This window comes from Panulirus ornatus, chromosome 48, assembly GCF_036320965.1.
Source record: "Panulirus ornatus isolate Po-2019 chromosome 48, ASM3632096v1, whole genome shotgun sequence".
Classification (NCBI taxonomy): Eukaryota; Metazoa; Arthropoda; class Malacostraca; order Decapoda; family Palinuridae; genus Panulirus; species Panulirus ornatus.
Genome location: NC_092271.1, coordinates 29,198,436 through 29,217,583, shown reverse-complemented (window position 1 = coordinate 29,217,583; position 19,148 = coordinate 29,198,436). Strand labels below are relative to the sequence as shown.

The 19,148-nt window shown below is 40.6% G+C and overlaps 1 protein-coding gene across 1 annotated transcript in view; it reads left to right on the top strand.

The window, feature by feature from the left end:
• The window catches only part of LOC139763924 (FACT complex subunit spt16-like), a 172,593-nt gene that overhangs the window by 16,892 nt on the left and 136,553 nt on the right, over positions 1 to 19,148 (top strand). Inside the window, exons 4-8 of the mRNA XM_071690373.1 lie at positions 17 to 169; positions 3,440 to 3,589; positions 6,240 to 6,388; positions 9,968 to 10,136; positions 18,923 to 19,017. Coding sequence (XP_071546474.1) covers positions 17 to 169; positions 3,440 to 3,589; positions 6,240 to 6,388; positions 9,968 to 10,136; positions 18,923 to 19,017 — 716 coding nt within the window. The remainder of the gene's footprint in view (positions 1 to 16; positions 170 to 3,439; positions 3,590 to 6,239; positions 6,389 to 9,967; positions 10,137 to 18,922; positions 19,018 to 19,148) is intronic.

The following is a 19,148-nucleotide window of genomic DNA, read 5'->3' as shown; positions in this document are numbered from 1 at the left end:
CTGCTCTTTTCCTCAGAATGACAAAGACAAGGCAAATATCAACAAGCTGATTGGAGCTATCAAGGGCAGCAAGGGTGGATCAAAGATTGGTGTTTATAGCAAGGATAAATTCTCTTCTGAGCTCATTGATGCATGGAGAAAGGCAGTGAAGGAAGGAAATTTTGAACAGGTGAGACATTCATTTACAAGGGATAATTAGTGAGGGCTGAACCAGGGCATATGAAGCAGTTGGAGGAAACCATTGAAAGGCCCTTCAAGATATATGGTTTTAGTGCATAATATATGGTTTTGGTGCATTATGCATGCCTGTTAGAGAATGAATACAAGGTAATGAAACTGTTTCCTTCTTTGTTCCGGGTGCTACCATACTAACTTGGGAAATGGCAAAGGTATGAAAAAAGTAAATGCAACTCAACTACAAGTATGAAGAAACTGCAGAGAATAATCTGTGATAAATGGTACACAAAAGTGTTTGACAAAGTAACATGGCATCCTTTACTAGGCACTTGTTATCAGTGAGGAATATTTGTTTATAGGTGCTCCTTGACTTAGGATGGTTTGACTTAGGATTTTTAGACTATAAATGTGTGATATTGATATGCATTCAATGGAAACCATACTTTGAATTTTGATCTTTTCATGGGCAAGCAATGTGTGGTACAATACTCTCATGTGATGCTGCGCCATGGCAGCAAGCCCCAGCTTCCATTCAGCCATGCAATCACAATTGTAAACAACTGTTACTTTGTAGTGCACTGTGTTGCCAGCTTTTTTTTTATTTTGTGTTTTTGCATCCCTTCATGTTTGCAAAATGCCCATCTATGTCTCCTGCTTCTGGTGAGAAGAGGAGGAAGGCAATTACTCATTGAAGATAATTACCTTGCGTGAAGGCGGCATGCCAGTAATAGCCTTTGCACATGAGTTAGGACTTGACTTTCACAGTCAACAATCTCAACCATCTTAAAGGATAAGAAGTGATGCAGTTAAATATTCAGCATTGGTTAAATTCACTGTCAGCATGAAGAAAAGAGCTGGTGTGATTGACGACATGGAAAAATTAGTCATGTGGATGGAAGACCAGATACAAAACTACATACTGCTTAACATACTGACAATCCAGGCTCAGGCAAGGACTCTTTAGTATGCTTAAGTGACGTGCTGATGATCTTACATGTATGCAAATGTTTACAGCAAGTCATGGGTAGTTTCAAAGCTTTGAAAGGCGTCTTAATTTAGATAATGTGAATATTAGCAGTGAGGCAGCAGTGCAGATACTGAAGGTGCTGAAACTTTAAAGGAAAAGCTGCTTAGGATAATTGTTGATGAAAAATATCTGCCAGAACAAATATTTAAAGTCAATGAAATGAGCTTGTTCTGGAAGTGTATGCCAGAGCATACATACATTCAAGAGTCCAAGACAATGCTAGGATTCAAGTCATTCAAAGACTGTATAATGCTGCTTTTGGGTGGAAATGTTGCAGGATTCATATTAGAACCTTTCCTAATCTGCAACTCTGACAACCCTAGAGTATTCAAGAATGTGAGCAAGCATACACTTCCCATTTATTATTGCCATAACTAGAAAGCCTGGATGACATTAGCATTGTTTGAAGACTGGTTTTTGAACTGTTTTATTCCACAGGCAAAAGTATATTGTAGGCAGTGCAACTTCCCATTCATCATTATTCTGATCTCAGACAATGCTTTAGGGAATCTACAGCATATTGGTGATATAAATCCTGATGTAAAGGCTGTGCATATACCACCGAACACAATCATACTCATTTGACCTATGGATCAAAGTGCAATAGCTGTGTTCAAAGTGTGCTATTTACAGCAAACATTTGCGCAGGCTGTTGAAGTGATTGAATCTGGCAGAATGTTCCGAGACGTTTGGAAAGGTTTTAACATTCTGACTGCTATGTGGAATATTGCTGCAGCATGGGAAGTAGTCACACAGCAATGCATGAGCAGCATTTGGAAGAAAGTTTTGAAGACATTTGTGAAAACATTCCTAGCTTTCAACAAAGATTCTGTTGTTGATGAAAAATTAAGTAACAAGATATTAACGCTTGGGAAACAGCTAGAATTGGACATTGAAGAAGAGGATATTCATTATTTTGTTGGGATTGAGGCTGAAGAGCTTTCCAGTGAGGAGCTGATTGAACTGGAGGAAGAAAGAGGTAAAGAAGTTGAGGCAGAGGAAGAAAAAGTTATACCTGAGGCACCAAGAAAATTCACAGCAAAGAAACTGGTGGAGTTGTTTGCTACTATCAGCAGAGGTGTATGGATGTTAGAAGAGGCGGAGGTCGCTTATAAGAGATTCACAGGAACTGACTGGATGCTCTTGCTTGTTATGGAGAAATATCTAATGAAAAGAAGAAACAACTTGTACAGTCAACACTTGATATCTTCCTGAAGGAAAACTAAACCATCAACAAGCGTCAAAGCCCCAATGCCTTCTACCAGCTATTCTCAATCACATCAAAAGACAAAGAAATTAATGACCTTGGTGATGTAGCATCCTTATTATCTAGCAATTACTTTTAGTGTTATATGCTTCTAGCATTCTTCAGGCCCAGTGTGCTTTCAGCTGTGTACATTAGTGGTGAGTACCCATACAACCATTTTGTTTTCTGTACAGCATTCAATAAATTGCTTGAGGTATTCAACACTGTTATAAAATAGGCTTTTTGTTTGATGATTTTGTCCACCAGTAGGCCAATGTATTTGTTCTGAGATTGTTTAAGGTAGGCTAGGCTAAGCTATGATGTTTGTAGTTAGATGTACAGTATTAAATATATTGAATGTATTTTTGAGGGTGAAAGGCATGCAAAGAAGAGTGAATTGGAACGATGTGGTATACCGGGGTCAATGTGCTGTCAATGGATTGAACCAGGGCATGTGAAGCATCTGGGGTAAACCATGGAAAGTTCTGTGGGGCCTGGATGTGGAAAGGGAGCTGTGATTTTGGTGCATTATTACATGACAGCTAGAGACTGAGTGTGAACGAATGTGGCCTTTGTTGTCTTTTCCTAGTGCTACCTCGCACACATGAGGGGGGAGGGGGTTGTTATTCCATGTGTGGTGGGGTGGCGATGGGAATGAATAAAGGCAGACAGTATGAATTATGTACATGTGTATATATGTATATGTCTGTGTGTGTATATATATATGTGTACATGGAGATGTATAGGTATGTATATTTGCGTATGTGGACGCGTATGTATATACATGTGTATGTGGGTGGGTTGGGCCATTCTTTCGTCTGTTTCCTTGTGCTACCTCGCTAACGCGGGAGACAGCGACAAAGCAAAATAGATAAATAAATAAATTTTCGACTTATGATATTTTCAACTTACGATGGGTTTATCGGAACATAACCCCATCGTCAGTTGGGGAGCACCTGTATTGTTAATTAAAGCTTTACTCTTCGCAGTTGGACATGAGCTCACACATGGCAGTTGTGATGTCTGCTAAGGAGGAGTCTGAGATCAACACCATTAAGAAGGCATGCTATGCTACTGTGGATGTTTTTTCAAAATACCTTAAGGAACAAATAATGGACATCATTGATAGGGACAGGAAGGTCTGTAAGTCAGTTGATATTTTGTAATGTTTATCTTTATGAGTTATATTTACATCCCTGTACAGTTTATAGAAAATCTGAGTTGAAGTACAGTTAACCCTTGATTTTGTCAAGAATGTGAATTATGGGCCATTTTTTTAATACAATATACAGTTCACATGCTTTCTGTTAACTCCTCTCTTGTTGCCATTTTGAATTGTAAGGATTGCAGAATTGTTCCATAAGTAAAGTCACAATTTTCTGTATACAACCTGACCGCATGGTAGCTTGAGAACAGACCAAAACAGGTGAGTGTACCCCACACTACCAAAAACAAGTGCGATATGAAATGTGCATTGTCTGGTGTTTGAGATTTTTGAATTTTTATTCTTTTAAGTTATTATTGATTAATTTTTTTTTTTTTTTTTTGCCGCTGTCTCCCGCGTTTGCGAGGTAGCGCAAGGAAACAGACGAAAGAAATGGCCCAACCCACCCCCATACACATGTATATACATACGTCCACACACGCAAATATACATACCCACACAGCTTTCCATGGTTTACCCCAGACGCTTCACATACCTTGATTCAATCCACTGACAGCACGTCAACCCCGGTATACCACATCGCTCCAATTCACTCTATTCCTTGCCCTCCTTTCACCCTCCTGCATGTTCAGGCCCCGATCACACAAAATCTTTTTCACTCCATCTTTCCACCTCCAATTTGGTCTCCCTCTTCTCCTCGTTCCCTCCACCTCCGACACATATATTCTCTTGGTCAATCTTTCCTCACTCATTCTCTCCATGTGCCCGAACCATTTCAAAACACCCTCTTCTGCTCTCTCAACCACGCTCTTTTTATTTCCACACATCTCTCTTACCCTTACGTTACTTACTCGATCAAACCACCTCACACCACACATTGTCCTCAAACATCTCATTTCCAGCACATCCATCCTCCTGCGCACAACTCTATCCATAGCCCACGCCTCGCAACCATACAACATTGTTGGAACCACTATTCCTTCAAACATACCCATTTTTGCTTTCCGAGATAATGTTCTCGATTTCCACACATTCTTCAAGGCTCCCAGAATTTTCGCCCCCTCCCCCACCCTATGATCCACTTCCGCTTCCATGGTTCCATCCGCTGCCAGATCCACTCCCAGATATCTAAAACACTTCACTTCCTCCAGTTTTTCTCCATTCAAACTCACCTCCCAATTGACTTGACCCTCAACCCTACTGTACCTAATAACCTTGCTCTTATTCACATTTACTCTTAACTTTCTTCTTTCACACACTTTACCAAACTCAGTCACCAGCTTCTGCAGTTTCTCACATGAATCAGCCACCAGCGCTGTATCATCAGCGAACAACAACTGACTCTGGTCCATTAAATCCAGATTCTGTTGAATTGAGGGTTTACTGTATTCTTATTTATTGGTTTTAACAGGAGGGTGGAATTATGTTTTGGTAGTGATGGGCAGAGGTTGGAGTAGAGTAAAGTAAGTATTGGAGATAGATAGTATTCTTGATTTGAATTCCAGTAAATTAGAATTTTGGCTAAGTTTGACTGATGACAAGGAGATTTCTTCCATGTTTTACATGATAGTTGGTCATATAAAAGGTTATGAAGTACTTTTTCTTTTTTCTCAAGTTTTGTGCATTTATGTTGAAAGTATACATCTAGATACAGAAAAAGTTTATGGATGTTGTGAGATTTTGGAATTGTTAAGAATCATAATATACAGTTATATGGGAAGAGAAGCATTTTTGTGTTTATTGGTCCCTCAGAATAGAGGACCTACACTGCACTACCAATGATACTGTTAACATTATTACTTATATAGCTGGTTAATGTTTGTTAATCTTCACACTTAATTCTGCAGGCTTTGTAAGCTCTGTTGGCTAGGTATAGATGAAAAAGAAATGTCATTATAACTGCTTTGAGGTTTTGGTTACCCCCTGCTAAATGTGGGGGATGTTGCATTCCCTTTTTTGAGACTTGCTTCATCTGAGGTGCATCCATCTGGCTGCCCTGTCTCCTCACTTCTCAAGGTGGGGAGATCTGTGTCCCTGCTGCCCACATAAGTACTTGTAACACCCTTAAAAATTAGGAGTGCTGGATGAGTTTATCTGATGGAGAAAATCCTTCATTGTGATTAACTAAACAGGAGAGTGAAATGGAAATATGCATTGTTGAGTGGGGAGTACACACTTGTGAGAGTGGAATGGCACCATACAGGACCAGCAAAATCACAGGTCAGTTCTCATGTGCTTGTGTGGTCAGTAGGCAGTGATTATGTGCTCAGCGTGTATCCCTTAGATAGCCATGATTGTGGGATCTTAATTCACAAGAAAACATTTTTGTTTTGCTTGTTGTGTGTTTTTTAATGAATCAGAAAAAACTATATTTTGGTCTCTTGCTATGCATGCACTTATGTGGTCAGCTCACAGAAAGGGTTAAATAAAAAAAAGGATATGGTGGCTATTAACAATGCAGGTATAAGGAAATCAGTGTGAGGTGTGATCAGGGTTCTGAAGTTGAATTCAAAAGAATCTTATTCGAATTAAAAGATTAAAGTATGATAGATTTTTTTATGTTGTAGTTAAGTATGGTGATGAAAAATACTATGGATATTGCATGCTGTCTGCTGATTTTTCAGGTAAAGCATGCCAAACTTGCAGAAGGAGTAGAGCAAGCCATGATAGACAAGAAGTATGTGGGCAATTATGATACCCAGCAGATTGAACCATGTTATCCTCCAATTATTCAGTCAGGAGGCAATTATGCTCTCAAGTTCAGCGTTAAAAGGTATCTTTGTTTCTTTACATATATTGGGTATACTTAATATACAAGTGTGTGAATTGTGATTATATTTATTTATTTTTGCTTTGTCGCTGTCTCCCGCGTTAGCGAGGTAGCGCAAGGAAACAGACGAAAGAATGGCCCAACCCACCCACCTACACATGTATATACATACATGTCCACACACAGCGCATATACATACCTATACATCTCAGTGTATACATATATATACACCCACAGACATATACATATATACCCATGTACATAATTCATACTGTCTACCTTTATTCATTCCCATCGCCACCCCACCACACATGGAATAACAACCCCCTCCCCCTCATGTGTGCGAGGTTGCGCTAGGAAAAGACAACAAAGGCCCCATTCGTTCACACTCAGTCTCTAGCTGTCATGTAATATTGCACCGAAACCACAGCTCCCTTTCCACATCCAGGCCCCACACAACTTTCCCTGGTTTACCCCAGACGCTTCACATGCCCTGGTTCAATCCATTGACAGCATGTCGACCCCAGTATACCACATCGTTCCAATTCATTCTATTCCTTGCACACCTTTCACCATCCTGCATGTTCAGGCCCCGATCACTCAAAATCTTTTTCACTCCATCTTTCCACCTACAATTTGGTCTCCCACTTCTCGTTCCCTCCACCTCTGACACATATATCCTCTTGGTCAATCTTTTGTCACTCATTCTCTCCATGTGACCAAACCATTTCAAAACACCCTCTTCTGTTCTCTCAACCACACTTTTTATTACCACACACCTCTCTTACCCTATTATCACTTACTCGATCAAACCACCTCACACCACATATTGTCCTCAAACCTCTCATTTCCAGCACATCCACCCTCCTGCGCACAACTCTATCCATAGCCCATGCCTCACAACCATACAACGTTGGAACCACCATTCCTTCAAACATACCCATTTTTGCTTTCCAAGATTATGTTCTCGACTTCCACACATTCTTCAAGGCTGCCAGAATTTTTGCCCCCTCCCCCACCCTATGATTCACTTCCGCTTCCATGGTTCCATCCGCTGCCAAATCCACTCCCAGATATCTAAAACACTTCACTTGCTCCAGTTTTTCTACATTCAAACTTACCTCCCAATTGACTTGACCCTCAATCCTACTGTACCTAATAACCTTACTCTTATTCCCATTTACTCTCAGCTTTCTTCTTTCACACACTTTACCAAACTCAGTCACTAGCTCTGCAGTTTCTCACATGAATCAGCCACCAGTGCTGTATCATCAGCGAACAACAACTGACTCACTTCCCAAGCTCTCTCATCCACAACAGACTGCATACTTGCCCCTCTTTCCAAAACTCTTGCATTCATCTCCCTAACAACCCCATCCATAAACAAATTAAACAATCATGGAGACATCACCCCCCCCTGCCACAAACCTACATTCACTGAGAACCAATCACTCTCCTCTCTTCCTACACATACACATGCCTTACATCCTCGATAAAAACTTTTCACTGCTTGTAACAACTTGCCTCCCACACCATATATTCTTAATACCTTCCACAGAGTATCTCTATCATATGCCTTCTCCAGATCCATAAATGCTACATACAGATCCATTTGCTTTTCTAAGTATTTCTCACATACATTCTTCAAAGCAAACACCTGATCCACACATCCTCTACAACTTCTAAAACCACACTGCTCTTCCCCAATCTGATGCTATGTACATGCCTTCACCCTCTCAATCAATACCCTCCCATATAATTTACCAGGAATACTTAACAAACTTATACCTCTGTAATTTGAGCACTCACTCTTCTCCCCTTTGCCTTTGTACAATGGCACTATGCAAGCATTCCGCCAATCCTCAGGCACCTCACCATGAATCATACATACATTAAATAACCTTACCAACCAGTCAACAATACAGTCACCTCCTTTTTTAATAAATTCCACTGCAATACCATCCAAACCTGCTGCCTTGCCGGCTTTCATCTTCCGCAAAGCTTTTACTATCTCTTTTCTGTTTACCAAATCATTTTTCCTAACCCTCTTACTTTGCACACCACCTCGACCAAAACACCCTATATCTGCCACTCTATCATCAAACACATTCAACAAACCTTCAAAATTCTAACTCCATCTCCTTCTCACATCACCACTACTTGTTATCACCTCCCCATTAGCGCCCTTCACTGAAGTTCCCATTTGTTCCCTTGTCTTATGCACTTTATTTACCTCCTTCTAAAACATCTTTTTATTCTCCCTAAAATCTAATGATACTCTCTCACCCCAACTCTCATTTGCCCTCTTTTTTACCTCTTGCACCTTTCTCTTGACCTCCTGTCTCTTTCTTTTATACATCTCCCAGTCATTTGCATTATTTCCCTGCAAAAATCGTCCAAATGCCTCTCTCTTCTCTTTCACTAATAATCTTACTTCTTCATCCCACCACTCACTACCCTTTCTAATCTGCCCACCTCCCACGCTTGTCTTGCCACAAGCATCTTTTGCGCAAGCCATCACTGCTTCCCTAAATGCATCCCATTCCTCCCCCACTCCCCTTACGTCCTTTGTTCTCACCTTTTTCCATTGTGTACTCTGTCTCTCCTGGTACTTCCTCACACAAGTCTTCTTCCTAAGCTCACTTACTCTCACCACTCTCTTCACCCCAACATTCTCTCTTCTTTTTTGAAAACCTCTACAAATCTTCACCTTCGCCTCCACAAGATAACGATCAGACATCCCTCCAGTTGCACCTCTCAGGACATTAACATCCAAAAGTCTCTCTTTTGTGCGCCTATCAATTAACACGTAATCCAATAACGCTCTCTGGCCATCTCTCCTACTTACATACGTATACTTATGTATATCTCTCTTTTTAAACCAGGTATTTCCAGTCACCAGTCCTTTTTCAGCACATAAATCTACAAGCTCTTCATTTCCATTTACAACAATGAACACCCCATGTATACCAATTATTCCCTCAACTGCCACATTACTCACCTTCACATTCAAATCACCCATCACTATAACCCGGTCTAACACACTCATTCAGCTGCTCCCAAAACACTTGCCTCTCATGATCTTTCTTCTCAGAGAATGCTAGGTGCATATGCACCAATAATCACCCATCTCTCTCCATCAACTTTCAGTTTTACCCATATCAATCTAGAGTTTACTTTCTTACTCTCTATCACATACTCCCACCACTCCTGTTTCAGGAGTAGTGCTACTCCTTCCCTTGCTCTTGTCCTCTCACTAACCCCTGACTTTACTCCTAAGACATTCCCAAACCACTCTTCCCCTTTGCCCTTGAGCTTTGTTTCACTCAGAGCCAAAACATCCAGGTTCCTTTCCTCAAATATACTACCTATCTCTCCTTTTTTCTCATCTTGTGATTTCAGGAATTTAATCATTTGTGATTATTACTGTAGGCAAATAGTTTACCTTGTTTTTAAGGATATAATTTTAAAACAAGCTGTAGAACATTTGGCTTCAGTCACCCACTGTAGCACTAGCCGTTTGATAGAAGTAAATAAGAAATTTAAAAAGACAGATGCTAAACCTCTTTGTGTTCCTTACAGTGACAAAAACCCCATGCATTTTGGTGCCATTGTTTGCTGCATGGGGGTTCGATACAAGAACTATTGCTCAAATATCTGTCGAACATTCATGGTAAATCCACCAGACAAGATGCAAAGGGATTATGAAATTCTATTAGAACTATTTGAGAAGTTGGTCAACACATTAAAGGTGAGTTATTTATTTATTATTTTATATTATTATTATTATTATACTTTGTCACTGTCTCCCGCGTCAGCGAGGTTGCACAAGGAAACAGACGAAAGAATGGCCCAACCCACCCACATACATACACATGTATATACAAACACGTCCACACACGCACATATACATGCCTATACATTTCAACGTATACATATATATACATACACAGACATATACATATATACACGTGCATAATTCGTACTTGCTGCCTTTATTCATTTCTTCATTTATTATTTATTAAACAATCGCTGTTTCCTGCGTCAGCAAGGCACTGCCAGGAAACAGATGAAGAAATGGCCTATCCACTGTCATACACATGTGTATACATAAATGCCCACATACTCACACATACATACACATACATATCAACATATACATGCATAAACATACACATATGCCGACATTACATATATACACATGTACATATTCATACTTGCTTGCCTTCATCCATTCCTGTCATCACCCTGCTCCACAGTAAAAAAGCATCACTATCCACTGCTTCAGTGAGGTAGCACCAAGAATACAGACAATAAAGGCCACATTCGTTCACACTTAGTCTCCAGCAGTCATGTGTAATGCACCGAAACCACAGCTCCCTATCCACAGACCTTTCCATGGTTTACCTCAGACACTTCACATACTCTGGTTCAGTCCATTTACCGCACGTCGACCCCGGTAAACCACATCGTTCCATTTCACTCTATTCCTTGCGCGCCTCTCACCCTCCTTTATGTTCGTCCCCCGATCACTCAAAATCTTTTCCACTACATCATTCCACCTCCAATTTGGTCTCCTGCTTTTCCTTGCTCCCTCCACCTCTGACATATACATCGTCTTCATCAATCTTTCCTCACTCATTCTCTTCATATGTCCAAGCCATTTCAACACACCCTTTTCTGTTCTCTCAACCATACTCCTTTTATTTCCACACATCTCTCTTACCCTTATATTACTTACTCAATCAAACCAACTCACACCACATATTGTCCTCATACATTTCATTTCCAGTACGTCACCCTCCTCCATACAACCCTATCTATAGCCCATGCCTCGCAACTGTATAACATTGCTGGAACCACTATTTCTTCAAACATACCCATTTTTGCTCTCCGAGATAACATTCTCTCCTTCCACACCTTTTTCATTGCTCCCAGAGCCTTTGTCTCTCCCCCACCCTGTGACTCACTTCTGCTTCCATGGTTCCACCTGCTGCTAAGTCCACTCCCAGATATCTAAAACACTTCACTTTCTCCAGTTTTTATCTGTTCAAACTTACGTCCCAGTTGACTTGTCCCTCAACCTTACTGAACCTAATAACCTTGCTCTATTCACATTTACTCTCAACTTTCTCCTTTCACACACTTTTCCAAACTCAGTCACCAACCTGTGCAGTTTCTCACATGAATCAGCCACTAGAGCTGTATTGTCGGCGAACTGCAACTGACTCACTTACGAGGCCCTCTCATCCCCAACAGACTGCATACTCGCCCCTCTCTCCAAAACTCTTGCATTTACCTACCTAACCACCCCATACATAAACAAATTAAACGACCATGGGAACATGACACACCCCTGCCCCAGACGGACATTCACTGAGAACCAATCACTCTCCTCTCTTCCTTTTCTTACACATGCTTTACATCCATTATAAAAACTTTTCACTGCTTCTAACAGCTTTCCTCCCACACCATTTACTCTTAAAACCTTCCACAAAGCATCTCTATCAACCCTGTCATATGCCTTCTCTAGATCCATAAATGCTACATACAAATCCATTTGTTTTTCTGAGTATTTCTCACATACATTCTTCAAAGCAGACACCTGCTCCACACATTTTCTACCACTTTGGAAACCACACTGCTCCTCCCCGATCTGATGCTGGGTACATGCCTTCACCCTCTCAATCAGTACCCTTCCATATAATTTCCCAGGCATACTCTACAAACTTGTACCTTTGTAATTTGAACACTCACCTTTGTCTTTGTACATTGGCACTATGCATGCATTCCACCTGTCCTCAGGCACTTCACCATGGTCCATACATGCAATGAATATCCTTACCATCCAATCAACAACACAGTCACCCCCTTTTTTGATAAATTCCACTGCAATACCATCCAAACCCGCCGCCTTGCCAGCTTTCATCTTCCGCAAAGCTTTCACTACCTCTTCTCTCTTCAGCAAGTCATTCTCCCTGACCCTCTTACTTTGTACTCCACCTCGACCAAAACACCCTATATCTGCCACTCTATCATCAAGCACATTCAACAAACCTTCAAAATACTCAATCCATCTCTTCCTCACTCCATCAGTATGTTATCACTTCCCCACTTACTCCTTTCACCGATGTTCCCATTTGTTCTCTTGTCTTACACAGGTTATTTACCTCCTTCCAAAACATCTTTTTATTGTCCCTAAAATTTGATTATACTCTTTCACCCCAACTCTCATTTGCCCTCTTTTTCAACCTTTGCACCTTTCTCATGACCTCTTGCCACTTTCTTTTATACATCTCCCAGTCATTTGCACTACTTCCCTGTAAATGTCGTCCAAACGCCTCTCTTTTCTCATTCACTAACAATCTTATTTCATCATCCCACCACTCAGTACCCTTTCTAATCTGCCCACCTCCCACCTTTCTCGTACCACATGCACCTTTTGCACAAGCCATCACTGCTTCCCTAAATACATCCCATTTTTCACCCACTCCCCTCACGTCATTTGCTCTCACCTTTTGCCATTCTGCACTCAGTCTCTCCTGATACTTTTTCACACAAGTCTCCTATCCAAGCTCACTTACTCTCACCACTCTCTTCTCCCCAACATTCCCTCTTCTTTTCAGAAAGCCTCTACAAATCTTCACCTTTGCCTCCACAAGATAGTGATCAGACATCCCTCCAGCTGCCTCTCTCAGCACATTAGCATCCAAAAGTCTCCCTTCTACACGCCTATCAGTTAACACGTAGTCCAATAATGCCCTTTGACCATCTCTTTTACTCACATACGTATTTTTTATTATTTTTTTATTTTGCTTTGTTGCTGTCTCCTGCGTTTGCGAGGTAGCGCAAGGAAACAGATGAAAGAAATGGCCCAACCCACCCCCATACACAATGTATACACACACACACGTCCACACACGCAAATATACATACCTATACATCTCAATGTACACATATATATACATACACAGACACATACATATATACCCATGCACACAATTCTTACTGTCTGCCCCCATTCACTCCCATCGCCACCTCGCCACACATGGAATACCTTCCTCCTCCCCCCTCATGTGTGCGAGGTAGCACTAGGAAAAGACATCAAAGGCCCCATTCGTTCACACTCAGTCTCTAGCTGCCACGCAATAATGCCTGAAACCACAGCTCCCTTTCCACATCCAGGCCCCACACAACTTTCCATGGTTTACCCCAGACGCTTCACATGCCCTGATTCAATCCGCTGACAGCACGTCAACCCCGGTATACCACATTGATCCAATTCACTCTATTCCTTGCCCTCCTTTCACCCTCCTGCATGTTCAGGCCCCAATCACACAAAATCTTTTTCACTCCATCTTTCCACCTCCAATTTGGTCTCCCACTTCTCCTCGTTCCCTCCACCTCCGACACCTATATCCTCTTGGTCAATCTTTCCTCACTCATTCTCTCCATGTGCCCAAACCATTTCAAAACACCCTCTTCTGCTCTCTCAACCACGCTCTTTTTATTTCCACACATCTCTCTTACCCTTACATTACTTACTCGATCAAACCACCTCACACCACACATTGTTCTCAAACATCTCATTTCCAGCACATCCACCCTCCTGCGCACAACTCTATCCATAGCCCACGCCTCGCAACCATACAACATTGTTGGAACCACTATTTCTTCAAACATACCCATTTTTGCTTTCCGAGATAATGTTCTCGACTTCCACACATTCTTCAAGGCTCCCAGGATTTTTGCCCCCTCCCCCACCCTATGATTCACTTCCGCTTCCATGGTTCCATCCGCTGCCAGATCCACTCCCAGATATCTAAAACAACTTTACTTCCTCCAGTTTTTCTCCATTCAAACTTACCTCCCAGTTGACTTGACCCTCAACCCTACTGTACCTAATAACCTTGCTCTTATTCACATTTACTCTTAACTTTCTTCTTTCACACACTTTACCAAACTCAGTCACCAGCTTCTGCAGTTTCTCACATGAATCAGCCACCAGTGCTGTATCATCAGCGAACAACAACTGACTCACTTCCCAAGCTCTCTCATCCACAACAGACTTCATACTTGCCCCTCTTTCCAAAACTCTTGCATTCATCTCCCTAACAACCCATCCATAAACAAATTAAACAACCATGGAGACATCACACACCCCTGCCGCAAACCTACATTCACTGAGAACCAATCACTTTCCTCTCTTCCTTACATCCTCGATAAAAACTTTTCACTGCTTCTAACAAATTGCCTCCCACACCATATATTCTTAATACCTTCCACAGAGCATCTCTATCAACTCTACCATATGCCTTCTCCAGATCCATAAATGCTACATACAAATCCATTTGCTTTTCTAAGTATTTCTCACATACATTCTTCAAAGCAAACACCTGATCCACACATCCTCTACCACTTCTGAAACCACACTGCTCTTCCCCAGTCTGATGCTCTGTACATGCCTTCACCCTCTCAATCAATACCCTCCCATATAATTTACCAGGAATACTCAACAAACTTATACCTCTGTAATTTGAGCACTCACTCTTCTCCCCTTTGCCTTTGTACAATGGCACTATGCACGCATTCCGCCAATCCTCAGGCACCTCACCATGAGTCATACATACATTAAATAACCTTACCAACCAGTCAACAATACAGTCACCCCCTTTTTTAATAAATTCCACTGCAATACCATCCAAATCTGTTGCCTTGCTGGCTTTCATCTTCCGCAAAGCTTTTACTACCTCTTCTCTGTTTACCAAATCATTTTTCCTAACTCTCTCACTTTGCACACCACCTCGACCAAAACACCCTATATCTGCCACTCTATCAACAAACACATTCAACAAACCTTCAAAATACTCACACCATCTCCTTCTCACATCACCACTACTTGTTATCACCTCCCCATTAGCGCCCTTCACTGAAGTTCCCATTTGCTCCCTTGTCTTACGCACTTTATTTACCTCCTTCCAGAACATCTTTTTATTCTCCCTAAAATTTAATGATACTCTCTCACCCCAACTCTCATTTGCCCTCTTTTTCACCTCTTGCACCTTTCTCTTGACCTCCTGTCTCTTTCTTTTATACATCTCCCACTCAATTGCATTTTTTCCTTGCAAAAATCGTCCAAATGCCTCTCTCTTCTCTTTCACTAATAATCTTACTTCTTCATCCCACCACTAACTACCCTTTCTAATCAACCCACCTCCCACTCTTCTCATGCCACAAGCACCTTTTGCACAATCCATCACTCATTCCCTAAATACATCCCATTCCTCCCCCACTCCCCTTACTTCCATTGTTCTCACCTTTTTCCATTCTGTACTCAGTCTCTCCTGGTACTTCCTCACACAAGTCTCCTTCCCAAGCTCACATACATATACTTATATATATTTCTCTTTTTAAACCAGGTATTCACAATCACCACTGTCTATTTAGCACACAAATCCACAAGCTCTTCATTTCCATTTACAACACTGAGCACCCCATGTACACCAATTTTACCCTTGCCTTCTTATTTAAAATCACCCATCACTATAACCTGGTCTCGTATATCAGAGCTCTTATTATGCAACTTTTTAACAAACACATGTTGTAAATGGCAATTTCCAGTGTAAACTGTAAGTAATTCCCTTTTCAAAGGAAATTGTCTCTCTGTTGTTTGTTATTCTCATATCTTACATATATGCAATAACCATCTACAGTTTCATGTCTTCTGTTGTATATGACATGAGAATGAATATTGAAATTTCATCAGAAGACACTAAGCTGAAAATAGGTATGAATTGAATCTCTGAATGGGCCACTGATGATAACTTGCTGTATAACCATTAAATGATGGCCAACATCAAATGGTGCTGTGTAGCTGGATAGTAGCCAATGTACTGATGTCTCAACTTTTCCTACGTCTGTTTAAATTTCCAGCTGATTCATGGTAGCATTAGCAGCCTGTAGAGATGTTCCTTTACCCCATTCCTGGGGAAAGATTGCTGTCTTTTTAGTACAGTACCCATACTATCATCAGGGTAGATGCACTTCGGTTGACCTTAGGTCATTCAAGTGCTGACCTTATTGAAAGAGTATGTATTGTTGGATGACCTAAATGACGAGCAGGAACACATCATGAGATGCATCAGCTGCTGAAGAAAGTAAAGATAAAGAAATATGATAGGTGAAAGGTAAATATATGACTGAAACTACTTAAGCAGGAGTAGGGAGTGTGGTAAGATTGCACTGAACCCCACCACCTTCACGCTAAGCCTTTGTTAGGTCATATGGAACAGATTTCTTGCCAACTGCACCAAATGTTCGTGAGTGTAATTCTAGCATTCTGGCAGACAGTCAAAAGTTAAGGACAAGGTAAGGCTTTTGTTAGATATTACAGTTTTGAAGGGATAAAGCACTTCATTGAACTTTCTTTTCAATTGAGAAAACACTGGTCTTATTTTGTATCACTCATTACTTGAAGAAGTCTAATGCCTGAAAACTGTAAAAATTACAGAATCAAAAAGAAATATTTTGCCGTCGTCCTGAGTTACAGGAAGAGGGTATAGGATTGAAATTTTTCCACCTTGTAAGAGGAAAGAGAGAGGAGTGCCCTGATCACAATCTTAAGTTTTGAAATATATAGCAGCTAGGGGACATTAGCAAGAAACTTGTTAAAAAAGATATGAAAAACACATATTATGAGTATTGGATGAATGGAAGATGACTAAGGATATGGTTGATATAGAAAGCATATATAGATTTAAAAAGTTGTATAAGAATATGAAATTATTACTCTCAACTTCCTTTTATGCACCCTTGCAAACTCAGTCATCAACTTCTGCAGTATTACACTTGAATCAGCCATCAGTGCTGTATCCTCAGCAAACAACAATTAACTCACTTCCCAGGCCCTCTCACCCCTTACAGATTGCATACTCACCCCTCTCCTCAAACTCTTATTTACCTCCTTCACTACCCTATCCCTGTCCCATTAACCTCCCTTACAACCCTGTCATTTATGTTTTCCTTTATTGTTTGATTACTCTATTTGCTAATGTATTTTGATTATATTTAGCATTTATTAAAGGAGGTTTGAAACAGCTTATGCATTTACTTTGGCCTACAGAACTTAACTAATTATTTAAATTTAAATCAAGTAAACTAGGAGTCAATTTGATAAATATGCAGAAGCTTGTGATACTTAACCCACAAATTATGGGAACTCCTGTGTACAGTGACTGCAGTCACAGTATCTTCATCACTGTCAGTAATAGAAGGTCGCTACATGAGTCACTGCATGAATCATCTCTGTGTTAATCCTTTCCTTTTTTTGAGGTGACCACAATTGGTGCATATTTTTTCTTTTTTTTTTTTCTTTTTTTTGCTGTCTCCCGCGTTTGCGAGGTAGTGCAAGGAAACAGACGAAAGAAATGGCCCAACCCACCCCCATACACATGTATATACATACACGTCCACACATGCAAATATACATACCCATACATCTCAATGTACACATATATATATACACACAGACACATACACATATACACATGCACACAATTCACACTGTCTGCCTTTATTCATTCCTATCGCCACCTCGCCACACATGGAATACCATCCCCCTCCCCCCCTCATGTGTGCGAGGTAGCGCTAGGAAAAGACACAAAGGCCCCATTTGTTCACACTCAGTCTCTAGCTGTCATGCAATAATGCCCGAAACCACAGCTCCTTTTCTATGTTTACTTTAAGGGAAAAATGAACATTGTAGACCTGAAGTGTCATGAGATTTTTTTTTGAGTTTGAAACTGTGGATATTTGATTGCTAAGTGCATTAACAAGTAATTTAAAGAGAATTGATTTAAAAGTGGTGATTTGGAGCCAACTAGAAAATGGGATCATTCTGCATTGTGAAATCAGTGTAGCCACAGAAGAGTGTTGGAGTAAGGAATTTGGAGATCAGATTTATGAGAATAAGGAAATAAGCATGTATATCATTGCTTTTGATGAAATAAGTGATGAGGTTTTGTTCTCAGTAATGATGAAGGGCATCAGATTTAAATGCAATAGTCATTGATATAGTTGTGTGAGAGGTCAGAAATTTCCCAGTAGATATAAGTCTGGGGATAGGGGAGAAAGAATACTTCCCACATATTCCCTGTGTGTTGTAGAAGGTGACTAAAAGGGGATGGAGCCGGGGGGGCTGGAAATCTTCCTTTCTCGTTATTAATTTTACAAAAGAAGGAACAGAGAAGGGGGCCAAGCGAGGATATTCCCTCTTAGGTTCAATCCTCTGTTCCTAACGCTACCGTGCTACTGCAGAAAATGTCAAATATGTATGGAATAAAAATATAACTGTGAATGCTCAATTTTTTTTAAGCTGATATGTTGATATGATATGTACAAAATAAGAACAGGCTAATGAAGGTCAGTTGATTCATTCTTTAGAATTACAGTAATGTAGATTGGTAAAGTATTTGAGCTGGAAAAGAGAGCTTTATAAATTGTTTATTTTCTGTAACTACTTCTCTGTTAATAATGCAGGTTGGTGTTAAACTGTGCGATGTTTATGAAGAGGTCTACAAACTTGTCAAGAGCAAAGATCCTAAATTGGCCGATAGATTAACTAAGGCAGTAGGGTGAGTACAAAGAAAAGTTTATTTTTGGATGATGTCTCTTAGAATGAATGTTATCCTCAGACTTGCCTAGTCGGAGTCAGTTATGCATGCATGAAATATGAAAATGAGGTTGTTGAGTTTCATGTATTTCT